We start from the raw sequence: 18,869 nt of genomic DNA, 5'->3' as shown, positions 1-18,869 counted from the left end.
CCGTCATACATGTCAGTTTAAACAGTGTGTGTGTGTGTGTGTTTGTAAAGAGTGACCAGAGGACACCACAGGGAGGTGGCAAAGAGTACGAGGGTTAATTTCCACCCAGAAAAAGCACACATGAGGAATGTAATGTCTGTCTGTTGACATTTTTTTTGTTTGTTTCCAAATTCTCGCCCTCCCTTCTGGCGTTTCTATCGACCCAGAATAACCGACAGCTCCAGGAGGCGACATGCTTTGTAAAAACCCTCATTTCTTAACACATCTGCAAATCCTGCAGCAACAAGTCAGGGTTCAAATGAATCAGACCTCCAAAGTCTCCTCTGCGTGAAGTCTTCCCGTGTGAGTCCTGATAGATTCCACAATCAGAGTAACGATCAAGTATATATACTTTTTTTTTTTTTCTTTTTTTATTTCCCAAAACAAAAGAAAGCCGAGAGAGCTTGTTTTATTGAGGAGAGAATGTGATGCTGCAGTGCTGCTTGCATTCAGTCCATGCAGTGGAATCAGTGTGAGTAATGAAGATTTACATTCAGAAAAATAAAATGGTTCTCCCTCCTTTAATTCCTCTCCAAGCCCAGTGTCTGTTATAGCTTAAACGTAAACCCAAACGAAAGACTGTTCAGTGTGGTAAAAATCCATACGATGTTAAAAAGCCTGGAGTCCACAATGGGAGCGGTTTAGGAACAATATCAAGACTCGGTAAAAAAAAAAAAAAAAAAAAAAACATGCTTTAAAAAGGAGATCCAGCTTAATTTAAGTCTTAAATCTGACAATTAAGTTCCTGAAAGAAAATTCAGATCCTGATGTGCTCCATTTTTCTCCACTTTCTTCTTCTACCACCACCTGTTGCTTCTCCAACGTTGTGCTCCACCACACTGAACATGTCCACAGAACCCCGCCACCCGCCCGCCCAGTGCATCGCACACACAGAATACACTCCTCCCTCAATCACAAAACATGCACCACTAAAGGACTCCCCCCATCCCCTCCCCTCCCACCTCCCCCCTCCCTCCCACACACCCCCCGCTTCCTCCACCACAAACAAAGAAAACTTAAGTCATCGCATTAAAACAACTGCAAAAAGAGCTACACATTCAAGTACCTATTTGTCATATGGCACCAAGAGCAAGTGTACCACAAGAACATAAATCAGCCAGCCTATTCTCTTCCAATACTGCCACTTCAGAAAACACAATGAGTTGAAGGATTGAAAAAGTGTATATTACAGTTTTGTAGATATTTATAGCATATGTTAAATCTATCTAAAGAAAAGAATACACCCACGAAGGTAGTGTATCCACTTTGTTTATGCGCACATTTGTTTCGAAAAGACTGAAAAGAGGTTTTTGTTTCGGAAGTTTCAATCGTTTCTTCTTTAGTGCTTGCGTGTGTGTACAGAGATGAAACCGACACCTGGCCGATCCAACGAGTCCAACCGGGGGCCTTCCTCAGCAAACTGTCCAGCGTGTTTGAGGCAAAGTTCATGGAGATTGCTATGAAAGATATTAAGGAAAGAAATGTCAGTGACGGCGTGAACGCAACTCAAGAGCGCCGAGCCTTTTCTCCTCCGTCCGCGGCGTCCCTTCCTTTACTTCATTCAGTGAAACACCAAAAATCTCTCTCCCAATATGCTGTACAATGTAGGTTTCGTGCTCCCCTTGTTATTGTTGTTTTGTTTTTTTAAATCCATTTGGAACAGGACCACAGCGATAGTACTCAGAAAAAACAGATACCAAAAAACATGTACAAAAAAAAGAAATAAAAAAAAAAGTAAATGACCAAATTTTTCAACTGAAACAAAAACAAAAAGGCTTTTTTCAATATCTTTTTTTTTTTTTTTTTTTTACACAGGATAGTTGAGAGATAGAAAAAGGCAAGTTGTAGCATGACCAGGATTGTGTGTGTGTGTGTGTGTGTGTGTGTGTGTGTGTGTGTGTGTGTGTGTGTGTGTGTGTGTGTGTGTGTGTGTGTGTGTGTGTGTGTTGAGGAGAAAAGGGGGGGAAGGAGAAGGTGAGGTTGGAATTCCTTTACCCCAAACCCTGTCTTTGGAAGGCTGCAGTGTGGGAACACTGTGCACAGCTTCGACTCATATTTTTTGTGTGTTTTAGTTTGGCGCACGCACGCACACACACACACGCACGCACGCACACACACACGCACACACACACACACACACACACACACACACACACACACACACACACACACGAGACTACACGCACATTAGGCCACAATGAATACCCCAACCCTTAACCCTAACCCTCGGAATTTCAATGACAAACAAATCAAAATATATATCTTAATATATATATATATATATATATATATATATATATATATATATATATATATATATATATATATGAATTTAATATATAATTTCTATCTTTCTATGTCCTAAACAACAGCAGGCTCATAAGCTTATGATTCTGGCAACGTCCGCCGATGTGAATGACAGCCGAGTCTCTTCCGTCATGTGAAGAGACAGAGAAAGCAAAAAGAGAGAGAAAGAAAGAGAGAGAGAGAGAGAGGAGAGAGAGAGAGAGACAGAAGGGACAAATCGACGGTTTGCTCCTTGAAGGGACGAGAGGAGACAAACGAGGAGAGACGTGCAGGAAGAGTCGTCAGAACACTGGAGTTGAACCTGTCTGCCGCCTGTTTTAGTTCGGACACAATACGAAGGAGCCAAATGGAAACGAATCACCAGACGGGCCCTCACAAGCGCTCATCTCGTGTCCAGGCGTGGCGCCTCAGGTGAAAGGTTTTCGGGCCCTTGAATTTGAGGCTCTGACCCGGAGGAGTTGGGATAGTGAGGACTTTTAAATCCTGGTGAGGCGTTTACCAGCGAGGCGGGTGCGGGTAGGTGAAGCGTCGGGCCCCGTTCTGAGTGCCAGTAACGCCCGGGTCCTCTGAGCCCGAACTGGACAGCGAAGCTTAAGGTGTGCGGGAGTCACAGGCTTGTAGGGTCGGTAAGCTCGGGGTCAGATGCAAGAAAGAAAGAAAAAAAGAAAGAAAAAAAAAAAAAAGGAAAAAAAAAAAAGTTCACACTTCAAAACAAATAATGCCGCGAACCACTTTTAGTCCTTTCAGTATCTCAGAAGCATCCGTTGCGTGGCTGGTTTTTGGTGTCGGCTGGCTGTAGAGTCGTGAGGTCCTCCCTTCCCTCTCTCTGGTGTGAGCAAGGCAACGTAGAGCCCCAAAGCATTCAGAGCGGGGCGGCTACCGCGTCTCCGACGATCCACAACTAAAACAACCACCACAAAAAAAAAAAAAAAAAAAAAAAAAGCAAGAAAGACAAGGGGCAAGAAAAACTGTGCTTGTTTGCCTCTCCTCTGATGTTCATACTGTATATGTTGATCTGCTTTCCTTTCAGAACATGAATGCAGTTTTTTTTTCTTCTCTCCCCATTTTGTTCTAGAAAAGGAATGAACAAAATCTGTTTTGCAGTCTCCTCCAACTTGGATGTGTATTTAAAACCAGGATTTATGCGTGGATTAATCTCAGTGTGGGAAAACGTTACAAAAAAAAAAAAAAAAAATCCCAGAGGAAAGAAGGAAAAAAAAAAAAAAAAAGGTGAGTACGGATGTGATCTCATGTGGAATAGTGGTCCTGTTCTTTTGGATCAGGCAGTTGTGCTGGACAGCTACCAGTGGCACTCCAAATCTGCTCCGCTCTGCAGGAGGAAAGCCAAGAGAGGGAGAAAGGAGGAAGAGGAGAGAAAGGAGGAAGAGGAGAGCGTGGCAGGAGGATGACAGAGAGAGAGAGAGAGGAAAGGAGACGAGACAAAGGAGAGACAGCAGGGTGACAGAAAAGCAAGAGGACGCACTGTTATCAAATGTAGAAACACAACTTTAAAGTCCCGTTCAGTGATTTTTCGTCCCCGACCTGGACTTCAAGGCCAGAGTTCCTCTAATCGACGAAACAAAGCAAAAAAAATAAAAATAAAAATAAAATAAAGTTACAAAGCGGTTACAACAGCGGTGTCGATGCCAGGACCCGCTTTCAACCTCAGCCTGCAGGTTCCTTCTGCAACGATACGCCGACGTAACAAGTCCTTTGGTCTCGCTGCAGGGTGAGTGACACAGAAACGGGGGACTCGGTACAGAGTTGCGTGCAGTCGTTGAGACACTGAGCGAGACAGCGATGCATGCGAGTAGGGCTGGTGCATGCGTGTCGGGGTGTCTGTGACGCGGCGAGAGGGACGGACGGGACCGGAAACACCTCGTCTTGCATCCTCATCAAACCCGGACAGTCGTGTCAGCGCGCGCGCCTTAAAAGTCTACATGGATCTCCACATGCTAGAGAGTAGATCAGAGCAGGGAGTAGAGACTGATGAGGGTGTGACGTGACGGAGGGGCGGGCGGGCGGGGGAGGGGGGAGGGGAGGGGGTATGCGCTGCAGGTCACCACTTACATGCCTGTAAGAATGTGTGCGAGTGTGCGGTTTCGTATGCGTGTGTGTAGATGAGGGGTTGGAAGAAGAGGTGGTGGGGGGAGGGGGGGGGGGGGTGTAACAGTTATATATGTGATCACTTACCAAATGAAACAGGAGGGCTGCGTTAATCAGAGGGTGAACACACAGTTAGACAAATCGATACATCCCTTATCGGTGTGTGTGTGTGTGTGTGTGTGTGTAGGTGCATACTTTACTACACACCATTTGCAAAATTGAAGAGTAGATCTAACACTGTATGTGCTGCTTATCATACACTTTTTTTTTTTTTTTTTTTTTTTCCCCTCGAAAACCAGCAACTCCAAGTCTTAGTAGTGTTGCAATGTGTGAAACTAGGATCAAAAAGTTCAGAGACCGTTCCCGCTGCACACGAACGGAGTACCGCGCACGGCGGGGAAGCAAGAAGCTTCACAGGGAAGCGTTCAAAGTTACGTCGCTTGATCGACATCAGCAGCTCGGCGACACGTGTCCTTGCGACTCGTTTGTGCGCATTCGCGATGACACCATGAACCTGAAGCTTGAAGCGAAGAGGGAGCACACAATTTTGCGTCAACGGAGACGCTTCAAACAAGTTGAGGCAACGAAAGAATAAGACGGGCGAGTGGTTAAAGTGACATTCCCGTTTCCAGAGGAGCCCGTCGTCGCTGACAGAAGCGCAACGCGGTGGGTTTTCTTGGACTCTCACGGGTTTGTTCGCTGTGAATTCATCACCCGGAGTCAGACTGTCCCGCATCGAGCGCAACTGCGATGTTCTGAGGCGTCGGGAGGGGAAAACATTCAGTGCGAACGAGCTGAACTCTGACGCAATCGCACTTTGGTTCTGCAACAATGCAGCGCGGTGAAAATGTGCAAGTTACAATGGAGCAACAGCTGTAGCTCTCCACCGCTCCCGCTCCTCACGTTTAACCCTTTCTGTTCCCCAAAGGAAGTCCAGGCTGAAGGGTCGTCGTTCCGACACTGTGGAGGAGATCCTGCGCGAATCACTTTTGAAGAGGACGGCGGACAGATCTATATCAGGTCCTGTTTCTGGCTGTTAAAGGAACAGTCTCTGTACTTTTAGATCACAGCAAGTTAAATAGGTCTTATCCTTCCACATCCTATCGTTCGTGTGCGTGTGTTTGTGTGTGTGTGTGTGTGTGCGCGCGCGCGCGCGTGTGTCTGCACGTTCATGCGAGCACAGAGCAAACAATCACAGTAACTCTACATCCTTACAAAGCCAGACAACACTACGAAGTAAACATCACCCCCGAGCACGAGCTACCAAACAGGAGACGCACACGAAACACACCGATGGCTTCCAGGAGTCAGGAACCAACTCACAACAACGTCCACGGACACAAACAAACACAAAAACACAAAAACAAACCAGACGGAGCAGCTAATAAAAGAGGTCGACGGAGCTTTATAAGGACACCGCGATGCCAATGATTGTAAAGACGGGCATATTGGTATCGATGTGACAATCCCTCATAGACATATCTAATCCATCCTTTAAAAATACACACACACACACACGCACGCACACACACACACACACACACACACACACACACACACACACACACACACACACACACACACACACACACACACACACAAGCACACACACACAAGCACACAGGCACATTAGACTCCCCGTCATGTCAGCGAGTACGTTTCTGTAACAAAGAGATCTCTGCAGAACCAAACAGTGTAATTTCACATCTGTGGACAAAGACTGAATTCTTACACACAACTTCCTGTGGTTCGGTGCAAACGTTTCATAAAATCTCAAATAGTGGCCACGGGCTTTATTTACCTCCGCAACACAGAAAAAGGGCCTTTATTTGAGACGGGATACCACCAGCACAAACACACCATTGTTTTCGGATTTCCCATCGTATACCGCAGGTATACGTTATTGTTTGTTGTTGGCAACAAACAGTTGCACGTGGCACAGGTAAACAACTGCTCAGGTGACAAACAGAAGCCACGTACGTACAGTCTGTTGAACATAGTGAGCATAGTGACAGACAGAGGGTGGGGTGGGGGAGGAGAGGGGGCGATGCTCCAGAAATGGCGTGAAAAGTATCTGTGGACATTTCGATACTTTGTTTGCGATTCAAATAGGTGAGAAGCTGAAAACAGTCACTGCCCCAGTGTGACTGAGCAACTTACAAACCTTTCAGAGCCTCTGGAACTGAAAGATGGGTTTTCGGCGGCGTATTCCCGTCTTCAATACGCTGTTTTGGTATTTAGCTTCACCTTGTGGCATTTATTGTTGTATATTTGGTTTGGGCTGCGGTCATATCTTCAGTATGTGTGCATGGGTTGCTGCAAGAGTGCCAAAGCGTGTGTTTGTGTCTCCAGACTTCCATACATGTCTAATGACAAACACAAAGTGGTACAAAGCTGGAGAGTGGAACGCTGTCCTCGGGCCAGTATCAGACACTCGTGTTTGAAACCGTAGCATAGCTTTGTGTTAGGAAAGGAAACAAGACAGTAAGGGAGCCAAACAAATAAACTGATCAAAGGAAATCTTTGAGGATGCTCCACTTTTAAATGAATTAAAAGACAATGTTTTCATCTTCAAGTTCTCAGTTCCATTAGGGAGACTTTTGACAAAACTATGCTGTCAGGCATGCAAAACCCATTATGTGGGCTGACAGGAAGGTGTGCATCATGCACCATGCACAGGAAAAAACAGCTGTTTAACATAATGGGAAGGTGTGATGGGCTCAATGCCATCTCATAAGTAAATTCCCAGCTTGGTCCACCAGATGGGAGGAATCAACAGAAGACTACGAGGTTTTCTGACTCCACTGAACCTCACGTAAAAGATTAACTTAACAAAAGAGAGAGCTGGCATTTTAAAAGTGTTATGTGGCATCAAGATTTGACAAGAGATCGAAAAAGGCAAGTTGAAGCATGAGCAGGATTGTGTGTGTGTGTGGGTGGGTGGGTGGGGGTGTAAATCATTGACATATAGTGATACTTACTCCATCTTCCTCCTTGTATGGGTTCAGACGGTTGTACACTGCTTCAATAACACTGCGTCTGCAGGAGGAACGCATTCACAAAAATGTGATTAATGTCTCGAATTATTCACTTTAAACCATCAATAAAATCCAAGATAGGAAAGGGGGAAAAAAAAGAAGAAAAGAAATACATCTATGCAGTGCTGTAACAACTTCTATAGTGAAAAAGTATTTTCTTATCAGTAAGTACTAGTTCCAATAATACACAAATGTTATCTGGGACAGGGATATACACTCTGGATAACCAGTCAGTGTACACTATTGGTCAACACTGGCTTGTTAATGTGTTTTTTTTTGTTTGTTTGTTTTTTTCAAATGAGGTTGGCTAATGTTTTATATTGATCTTGTTCTTTCATATTTTCATTAAAAAAAAAAAAAAAAATTCTCCAGCCTTAAAATACAGTAGTATACAGTAAGTATCCCTTTAAAAACGGTGGTCCTCACTTGCTGGCAAGACCACCTCCTGGTGGCAGAGCGGGCATGCCGCTGTCAGTCGACAGGTTCCTCATCACCGTTACCATGTCCGGAAACCCTTCCTCCCCTGGCCGAGACAGCATCTCTAAAACAACACCAGACATGTTGTTACACAAGTCGGTATTAACAGAGCTGATGATAGCCAAGAACATCTGTGGACAGATGGGAGAGGGAGAGGAGAACACGGGAGACCAAAAATGTGACAAATGTAGAGAAAGGAAGTGAAGATGGAAAGCAGAGAAGTGAAGTTGTGGAAATGAGTGTGTGTGTGTGTGTGAGACAAAGAGAGGGAGAGACATGGTGACAGAAAGAGGCCTGCAACTGAGTTGAGAGTGGCACGAGGCCAGGTCAATGTTCAGCCAGAGCATTCCTCTCCCTCTATCTCCTCTTTCTATTCCCTCTCCTCTGTCTTCCAGTATTAGACAGGACCTTAAGCCAAACATGTACTCTCTTACCCCAAACAAAATGTCTGCATCACACTTCGGCGTACCAAGAAAAGTAAAACGATTTAAACCCACTTTGGAGATTCTCTGACTTTACATTCATTTTCAATACTGTTCACATCAATTATAGAAGTGACATTACAACCTTTTTTTTTTTTTTTTTTTCATTCTGTGACTCAAAACAAAGATGGTACCAGACTGGTAAAACAAAACAAGCGTAAAGATTTATTTAATCTCGTCTCAGAGTCCGAGAAGACATTTCCTGTTCGGTCGATGTTTGAAGCGGCTGAGCAGCCCTGGTTTTACATGAACTCACAGCAGCCAGAAAACACAGCAGACTGGAAAGGCTTCTCGGTGTTCATTAGAGGGTCTCGAGCATCCAGAGAGAAAAATGGGGTGAAATTATAAAGAAGAAAGACAGAACAGAAAGGGAGCAGCGGATCCATCCAAATGTTTGAGCGAGAGCAGGGAGGAGAGGAGAGGAGCGAAGAGGGAATAAAGAGGGGAGACGCTCGCTGAAATGGAAAAGGAGGTCATGATGGTGTCATTCTTCTGCAGTGAGCCGGAGCTAACTGGGCTGGAGGTTAGACAATGGAAGGTCAGTCAGTCGAGGAAATATACGTACGGATATGAAACACCGTTTGAATTGAAACAAGATCTTGTGTGCGATTTTCCCAACATCATCTCTTTAAAAAGAAATATCAATTGTGGTTTATGGTCCTAAAATTCGTGAAATGTATTGAGGTTGTCAATTAGAATACAAATCCAGAGCCGTTATAAAAGCATAAAATACATTTTTAACTCTTATTCATAAAAGTCTAATCAGGGTCAGCTTTTGGAAATACATTTTTAATCAAATATTTTATAAAAAGGAAATTGTAATATTCAACATTCCTACTATTTTTGCACATAGAGGAAACAACTTTTCTCCATCCACTCAAATTCACCTTCCACTCGAGACTCCAGGTATTTGTTGAGCTCTGCGTCTTTCCTCACAGCATCCTCCGATACTTTGGGAGCGCTGGCCAAACACACCAACACAACACTCATGTTATCCCGACTCCCCTAAGATGGCCGGGAGGAGAGAGGAACGAAGAAAGAGCAGGTAAGAAGAGTTATCGTGCAGCGCTGAGAGAAATACTGAAGTTCACTTCCTCCAAAAAAAAAAAAAAAAAAAAAAAGTGCTGGAACAGTCGGCAGCTCAAAGCTAAGTTGCCCACAGAGCTGTGTTGATACACACTGTAGACTTTCAATATCAGGACATGCAGTCATTACGAGGCCATTATTGCCTTGAAACACCATTTAAATCCGTTGTAGTCTACTCAATTCAAACAGATCACAGCTGCTGTTCAGAATTAAGGAGGAAATCTGTGAGGTTTTCACAGCCATCTTTCAATTGTTTCATACTTCAAAACTCCCCTTTTCCATTTTTAGGGACCATTTAGTAACAGGGGTGTCCCATCGAAGGTGTTACAACTCACTTGTAAGCCCACTTTATGTGCATTCAACATTTCTTAATCATACAGTTTCCTTTGTGGCAGGAAATCCAAATGGCCTATCTGCTGACAGAATACATTATTAAAAGTCATTTGTGGCATTGATGGTTTTAATGGAGGACTTCATTCTGAGATTCTACAGATTTCAATCTTTTTCAAAAACAGGAGATATCACGGCAACAACACGCCAAAATCCTGCTCGGGAACACACGTGTACATACCTTGTGCAGGCAGGTGTCCACCACTTCATTGCAGACTCTCTCCAGGTCATCACACACCTCAAGCCGAGATTTCACGTACTCGCACAACTCCTCGTTGGACATGACGTCCCAGATGCCATCACACGCCAGAATCACAAACTGATCCTGCTCCGGCGCCCGAACCATCACAAACACTTCTGGTTCGGGGCTAACCAGCTGCTCTGTGGGGCCCTTGCCGTCCACGCACTTGTAGTCGTAGTCCCCCAAGGCCCTCGACACAGCCAGTGACCCATTAACCCTCTGAATCATCACTGAGCCGCCAGCATTCTGGATGCGCTCCCTCTCGCGTGGGTTGCAAGGCTTGTGATCGAGTGTGGAGAAGCACACCTGCGAGTTGCGGTACAGGACGGCTCGAGAGTCCCCGCAGTTAATGAAGAAGAAATGTTCGGGCGACAGAAGAATTCCCACCGCTGTGGAGCCGCTACGGTCCATGCCGTTTCGAAGGTCGGAGAAGCTGCGCATGTGCTCGTCGATCCGCAGGAAGCCTGTCCGGATCCCAGTTTTCACAGCCTCCACTGCAAGAGGAAACGGCCCCGGAGGATCACTGGAGGAGCCGTCCGATCCCGCCTGGAAGCCCTGCGTGCCTCCGGCCCCTAAGCTGGCAGTGATTATGTGTTCCAGGAGATGCTTAGAGCAGTAGTTGGCGACCCTGGAGCCAGCGTGACCGTCGTACACGGCGAAGAAGGACCAGTCGATCATACCGGGAGCTGGAAGTCCCAACACGGCTGTGTGGGCGTCCTCCATCTCCACCCGCCAGCCTTGCATGGAGCTCAGCCCAAAGCGCAGGCCGTTGCCCTCACCGTGCGAGTTGTGCTTCTCCGTTTTGGGCTTGTCCAGGAACGCACCCATGGCTCTGCCCTACAGACACCCACTGCTACCTGTGGGAGAGAAACCAAAAGACACAAACGAGAAAGAAAAATAGAAAATCAGACACTGAATTTGAGCGAACAGGTGATTAGTTCCGTACCATGTTTACACAATAAAATACAGAGTTTAATATCATCCTAAAGATTGTCTGGTTTGCTAGATTTGAGGAAAAGCGCATTAATAGGTGGGAGCAGCAAATTACATACAAGTATTAATCTTAAGGATATTAAGAAAAGGTCTTACAAAAGGTAAAGAGTAAGAAATATTCACATAATTAACACAAGCAGTACACCGAGGCACAGATAGTAAAAACAAATTTAAATGACAGTACATTATGATGCACAAACAGTGGTCTCTTGCAAAATGTTCAAACATTCAAACTCTTGTCAGTTTTGTTTCTTGATGTTCAGCCTTCTTCAGCCAGTTTACAGCGATTTTATATATATATATATTCAAGTTGATGGATCGAAAAGGCTCAGACCCAACCGGAAATAAATTCACCGAATCTGAAGAGTTCCTATGATGCAGTAAACACCAACAAATAAAATGTACTAACGTCGCTAATACTTCCTGCAAATATTTTCTCAAATGTTACTTATAAACATACACACAACCAGAAAAAAATTCAACGTGCTCAATGAAGTTGACTGAACTAAAGTGAGATCTGCAAAAGATACTTTAAAAAAAAAAAAAAACATGGGGTTCCTTTTAATCCCTTTGAGTCAGATTGTGAATACAAATCAGGCGTCCACTGAGAGCAGTGGGTCGGCCTCGTCAGCCAACAAAAACAGATTACAGATCTCAAATGAATCTTTGATGGTCTAAAAGCATGAACCCTGCAAATATCCCACCGATTTTTAAGGAGATTGTTGGGAGACTTTTGGACTGATGAAGCTTACAAGCATTACTGTTTACTTAATAGGCCTAAAGGAATAATTCAACCAAACAGTGATCATTGCTCATCATATCCAGAAATAGCACAGCCACTTTGGTTTATGCTTAAAGAGACAAAGGAGCAAGCTTAAAAGCTTCTTTGGCCAGCTTGAACCAGCTACTAAGAGCATCAACAAACGGCACCGAGTGGTCGAGAGAGGATGTGTTATCTATCAATAACTGCACCTGCATTAGCTAAATGAACAGCAGCATCAGAGAAACGTTATAGCTAGCCTATGTTAATTGGTCACGTAATGTGAAAACATTAACTTCTACAATATTATTGACTATCACACTTCTTAATGGCGTCTTAGGCACAGAAATTGCACTTTAAACCTCTACCTTACTTACGAAAATATCAATAAATGCTACTTAGAAACAAGTTGCAGGCATCCTCAAGGACCAAGTCTCTTAATGGACATGTGGATACAGCTACAAAGGTTAAAGGTTACATTCTTTTGAAAGAAAGCAAACGTGCAGCTTCTTTTTTTTTTGCAGTGCATTACAGATGAAGACTGACAGTGGCAGAGGTTTGGAGGCGCCTCATTAGCACAACAGGAAGCGGTGTGCTAAAGACGTGCTGCTTTCGCAATGCAACAAAATTGTAAAAAAAAACAAAAGCAGACTTGGAGGCACTTGACTTTTATCAAAATTGCCAGTGGAATACTGATTGTAATTCTGCTCATGGTATTAAATGAAAAACACACAAAGCTTTTACCTTTACTAATGTTTGTAGTCAACACATTATTGGCTCAGTGCACACAAACCAAGCCTGTGACGGCGGACTAGCAAGCACGGCAGTCCAAGAGAACCGGGTGTCCGACGCTTTCAGGTCAGTAAGCGGCAGGAAATTACAAAAAACTAAATTAATTAAATCAAAACTAAAACATGTCATCCTTTTTATTGGTCCTTATGGTAATTGTTAATTATACTGCCACTGAAAATTGTTTGTAAAATGAAACAAAACTAAACTGGAGGTTGCTTCAGATTGACTCGCTATTGCATGTTGCATATAAACACTTTACTCAATGATTAAAAAAACACAAATTAAATAAAAAGGCTATTAACTCGATCAAAACATCAACAAAATTGAAGTCAATTATGTACGCCACAATCAATAAGATTACACATAACTGACGTAATGAAACAGACACACACTCTCCAAAGTCTGATATTTGATTTGGTACGAAAAGATTCATCCGAGTTACTTACTAAAGTCCAATTCCACTTAAAACCGGGTTTTGTTATGTTACTTCTTCCGGATGTTTGGCCTTCACTGTATAAAATGGTGTATTTTCAGACAAAACATTGAACAGGATTAATTCTGTAACCTCTGAAACACCTAAAACCTGGGTTTAAGGTGTTTTCCTGTCAGCAGGACTTGTGACATATCAACTACTTTAGAAGCCAATCCGGGTTCAACACGACTTGCACAAGTAGGATGTGGAAACTTGAACACTTGTGCAATCATTGATAGCAGACATCCAATATCCAACAGTTAAACTTTAGAAAAGAAAAACACCTCGGCACATTCAGTATATTCAGTAACAAAGCTTACCCAAACATTATTGTTTGCCGCAGCAGCACAAAGTCAGGGGTACAGAACCGTCACGCAGGTTTAATATTTCCGTTTACTTTTAGAGAAGATGATCTGCGTCAAAGTGATTTATGTGACCGCCAGTCTTGTATTACAGACGAGATACCACAGGTGTGAAGCAGACACGCACAAACAAACACACGCACACAAACAGGACACTTAGTCACTGATCACATATCAAAGGGCTGAGGAGCGTCAGTAGTCCAACGCACTTGAGTTATTACCTTGACAACAAATGCATTCATACGCAATATTCAGCTTATCATTGAGCAGATATCAAAGCCATTTGCACAATCACCAAAACAGCAACAAACACACACAAAAAAAAAGCAACCACATACACACCGTCCTGAGGCAAGTGCCCTATTTTAAGGATCATAAAAAAAAGACATTATCAACAGCTTATTGGTCTTACGTATGTCATAAATAGAAGAATACACACTATAAGTACTCAAAACGCCATGGGAGTGATGTCACCCGGAGTCTAATGTCTCCATGGTTACACAGCTCGGAGTGGCAGCTGAGTGGTTACCATAGCAACAAGAGCAGTAGATGCTAGTGGTTACAGCATGTGACAAGAGGACTGCACGGCCACGCCACTGTGTGTCTGCGCCTGTGCGGCCATTTATGGAGTGCACATGCATTTCAGGGTTAGGTCTCGACGAAAGGTGGCAAAAACGGACCCTGCACTGATCTGATCATCCTTTCTGCTCGTTCTGTTTTGAGAGTCGGCGTTGGACGCCGGCTTCAGAAGACGTTGCGTTTCTCAAGACTTCTGTCAAGCAGGGTAGCTTTAACGTGCTAACTCAATGCAACAATCAGCTGCTGACGGGGATGCGCAACGGGGCCACATCAGCTTGTCACACACAGACCGCACACAGCAGCGAACCACCACGAACATGACAGCGCTCTCGACTGACTCTTGTTCGGTGTAAAGTATGTGATTAGATGGCCTATCTACATTTCAGAGGTTAGCATCACCTTGGCAATGAGTACGAGTAATAAACGAATACGTTTGGACACGGCCCAAGCAGAAGGCCCTTTGGCCAGTAACCTTCCACTCACTGACGCTACCATATATTTTATTCTGGACTGTGGAGTTTACTTTTAATCCTATGTGTAATTATCTGATTTATATGATAGACTGATGCGTACAAAGGTTTACAACTTTGTTTTTTTTGAATCACGCGAGGTTTTAATGATAACACCACCTTAAGTACGACATAAACTACTGTAGGCTGGGTGTCATTCTATCAGTAGTCAAATGAAAATATAGGAAAACTTCATTAGAAAGAGAACTTGTGGCAATGCAAAAAAATAATAATAATAATAACTTTATAAAAACAAATGCAACTATCCCATATACATACAGTATAACAGCTGTGATATACATATTATACATTAAGTCCATGTTTCTCTTTGCAGTTTTCTAATTCTGTCTTTAAAAAAAGCTAATACTGACAGTATGGGTAAATGCTAAAATAATCAATTTCTACTAATGAGCCTATAATGCCTTTTAGGCACGGGATCATGTTTCTGCTGATTAAGTACCCATTAGCGACATGTGCATTGGACAAAGTAACAATCTCAACGAGGGCATCTGAAACAGCCAGTGTTACGCGTTGTCCTCAGTTATCATAATGTTTATAACTACACTGGGATCAGTTTTGGTTCACAATGAGGCTCTCTGGCATTTTACAAGTTGGAGATGTGGAACAAAAAGAATCCCCTCTTTGATAACTCCTCTTTGAAGTCGCATCAGAAGCTGTCAATTTCCCAGAACAAGTGCTCTTTGAACAGATAGCTTCAGTCCTCTCCAGCGCAGTGGCGTCAGGGATGATGGGGCTGTTACTTGACCAGACTGGAGCTTATCAGACTATGGCCAAAGAGCAAGAAAGTAAATGTGTCACGTTTATACCAGACTGCGAGTGGTTTCTGGGCAACAAGAAGAGCCCGTGTGCATTACTGCACCAGCTCTCTCTATCCAAAAGGCTGGCTGCCTTCAATTTGATTCCCAGGCCTCAAAAGTTCGAGAGACGACGAGATGCAGGGAAGAAAGTAAGTACCGTTGCGCTCCACGGTTCAAAAGCAATCTCAATTCTTGTGCAAAATACTGTAAAAGCACATGCAAGGTGTTTGCATAACAACACAGGCTTATTCTAAAATTGAAAACCGTTATCAGAAAATGTATCTCCCAAATCTTTTTTTTTTTTTTTTTTTTTTTAGCCTTTTTCTGTTCAAACAAATACAGTTACTCATTTCTCCCTCCGGCAAAAGTATATCTTTCGATTATTCCACGAATTTTCAAATAACACCGTATCCGAGCGCACATCTGCGTGTGAAGCGATTCAGTCAACAGACACAATCAAAATTGTGTAGATAAATGCCTTTTGACGAGCACAGTGGTCACAGCATGGCGAGTGCAGGATTTCACATCAAAGTGCCAACACAAACATGGCACTGATGATGCTGCCATTTCTGGAACACACTGTCACACAAACAGTCTGCCAAATGCACACACACACACTAACACACACACACACACACAGAGAGAGACACACAGACATACACACAGACCAACAACCCAATAAAACTAACCACAACACTGCAATAAAACAAGTTAATTCCTGTACTGGTGTTTCATGGGCAATGAATCGGAGCAGGGAAAAAAAAAAATGAAGCTGTCCACAAAGTTTGAATCTGTTATGTATTATTAAATAAATAATGAAATATGACATTAGTACAGACTAAAAAAAAAATACTCAACACCAACCAGTATAAACAATGCAAACCCAGCTCCACATAAGAGCCACACCTGTTGCAATATTAACAAAGCAGATTATTTATTTTTAAACTTTATATATATATCTAACTACACACCATTAATGGTAAATAATAATATAACTGCTAACCATCATTACATTGAAAGCAGCAAATATCTCCCATCATGTGGACAGACAGGTTTATTTACCAAAATATTGAGCTTTATAGTTAAAATCTCAAATCTAGCAGTTATAATTTGACTTGATGCCAATTACATATTAAAATAAATAAATAAATAAATAAAAAATGACCACGTAAAATACAACGTTAACAACAAGTATCGTGAAATCCAGGTGGTGGTGGGAGCAGGAGGTGGGGGGGGGGGGGGGGCAGGCGTCTTCAGAGACCTGGCGATATAAACCTGCAGGCCCGGTAGTATCACAATAGTATCACAACAAACACGTAAATAAACTCCACGTCGCGGTTCCGATCCATTTCCGAAGAGCAGCTGTCCTGCTGAGGGCCACTTACACCGCTAGCTCAACCAGCTAGCGAACTTCACAGTTGTCAAAGTGCTGTCTCTCTCAAAGTAAAAGTACCCCGAGTCACTTACGTCTCGACCCGGTCCTTCTTCTTCTTCGGAGCTCAAGGCAGGTAAGTTACAGCAGCCAGGCTTGTTGTGATAGTTTGGTCGTTGTGGGGTTGTTTTGTTTTTTTGGATCCCTTTCGCTTCTCGGCCCCAGCTCGTCAACTAGCTTTGATTAAAGCTAGCCAGCATTTTTTCACACGGTCAGTTCCCCTTTTAGCATGTCTCTGCATCGGAATAAGGCTTTTAGATACATGTTTGGCACCCTCGGAGCACCGAATAAACGACTCTTACTTAGGCTGTCGGTTGGAAAGAAACACGCTCGACTCGGCGGGGTATTATCTATGATTTGAACACCTAGCTAATTTTTTTTTTTTTTTTTTTTTTTTTTTGGGGGGGCTAAAGCTAAATGTATGAGGCAGATGACGTTCTTTTTCAGCATCAAGTTTGAGGGCGGGGCAAAGCTACCGCTCTCTGCTGTGATTGGACAGAGACTGGCCCGAGACTGAGACGCAATTGGTCAAATCAGGAGCCAGTCAGACCTCTCCTCTGACGTCGTAAACTGCATAAGTCCAGCTTCTTTGCTCTCATTCGCTGCAAGTGATGTGTGTGTGTGTGTGTGTGTGTGTGTGTGTGTGTGTGTGTGTGTGTGTGTGTGTGTGTGTGTGTGTGTGTGTGTGAGGCTTTTATCAATTCTCAATTTTTTTTTTTTTTATTATTATCACAGCAGATTGACCTGCCATGTACCCCTAAATGCAACTGAAACATTGATAATGACAACAACTGGGGTATTTTAATTTTTTTTTTTTTTTAATTTTTAACCCACCTCTCACTTGGGAAGAAGTGGCTGGGTGAATGATGTCTTGGCTTAATTTGTTTTAATTCTAACAGATGTGTTTACATTTTGTGCAGAACTTTGGTCGACATGTGTTGTGTATATTTTTGCAAATCTAAACGAGCTGAGTTTTGACTACCTTGCTTGGCCTCTATTGATGCTTTCTCACAAAGTATCTTTTTGGACATCATTATTTGTATTTCCAGCTCAAGTAGGATATTCAGTTACATGTTGCCCACTCTGCTCGAGTGTGGCTCACAGCTGACAGGGTTTCTTCCTAAAATCCTTATGTTTCTTTTTTCTAGATTTAAAGATGTACAAAAGCTTTATTGGTATCACTTTTTGATAAGGCACCACGGATATTTTATTTATATTTTAAGACTTCAGAAGCTGTCATTGCCTTATTAATTAATAATCATAATAATTTCAATTTTTTTTTTTTTTTAAATGTGTTACAGATTAAAAACGCTGCAAGCTTGGGGTTGCCGAGTTGTAAAAAAATTCTCCTCTGCCATGATACTTTGCAAGCACTAAAATTCATTCACGAGGTCTCTTCAAACCATCAAGTCTGCAGTTCAAAATGTTAGTAAGTTATTAATAAATGGTACCATGTTTAGTTTGTAATAAGACATCAGTAAATGTTAGTTATTTACCATAGAGATCTTCAACAGAGATACTTTTATCGTCTGTTGCAATGGGAGTACTTTCTTTTGATTTCATGAGGAGGTGAATTTAACATGCATTGCCAAGCAAAAACATCCAACCTCTAATGTAAATGTGCATATGTTATTTATAGTATGCTGAGGATGATGTCATCATGTTGGTGCCCGTGAGTCTGTCTGCGAGTTCATAAACTGTTGGGAACACTCATAATATTCAATCAATAACATATGTGCTCACTTAGTTGGCATGTCATAGACTTCTCACCAGCATGAAAAGTTCCTCCTAAGGTTAAAATACATTTTTGGAGCACCATAAGTTTAAGATGTGCATATGAGGAGAGCTTGCTTTTCTTAGAGATACGTAAGATTAAATTATTAGCAGTATGTAGGATTTAGTGGCATCTAGTGGTGAGGGTGCTGATTAAAATCACCTGAACCTCTTATCCTCGCCCTCCCTTCCACGCAGGTAGGAGAATCTACA

The 18,869-nt window shown here is 42.9% G+C and overlaps 1 protein-coding gene across 3 annotated transcripts; it reads right to left on the bottom strand.

Annotated features, from left to right (window-relative positions):
• Nucleotides 1-1,028: 1,028 nt before the first annotated feature.
• Nucleotides 1,029-17,322, bottom strand: ppm1ba (protein phosphatase, Mg2+/Mn2+ dependent, 1Ba). Of its 3 annotated transcripts, XM_069693001.1 has the most exons (7): nucleotides 16,919-17,322; nucleotides 10,107-11,023; nucleotides 9,337-9,454; nucleotides 7,917-8,031; nucleotides 7,434-7,491; nucleotides 4,540-4,556; nucleotides 1,922-3,676 (listed from the first exon to the last, which is right to left on the bottom strand). In XM_069693001.1, coding segments are annotated over exons 2-7 (1,197 nt in total). In that variant the 5' UTR covers nucleotides 10,995-11,023; nucleotides 16,919-17,322; the 3' UTR covers nucleotides 1,922-3,675. The 3 variants fall into 3 exon arrangements, with proteins under 3 accessions (XP_069549103.1, XP_069549102.1, XP_069549101.1); XM_069693002.1 differs by lacking the exons at nucleotides 1,922-3,676; nucleotides 4,540-4,556 and adding an exon at nucleotides 1,029-1,496; XM_069693000.1 differs by lacking the exon at nucleotides 4,540-4,556.
• Between the last annotated feature and the right edge of the window lie 1,547 nt (nucleotides 17,323-18,869).

The sequence above is a fragment of the Brachyistius frenatus genome, unplaced genomic scaffold (genome assembly GCF_029030835.1).
Source record: "Brachyistius frenatus isolate BFR_SWC_R1_liver_20210118 unplaced genomic scaffold, ASM2903083v1 Contig_13, whole genome shotgun sequence".
Classification (NCBI taxonomy): Eukaryota; Metazoa; Chordata; class Actinopteri; family Embiotocidae; genus Brachyistius; species Brachyistius frenatus.
The sequence above is the reverse complement of the archived record's forward strand: the minus strand, read 5'-3'. Positions and strand labels throughout refer to the sequence as shown.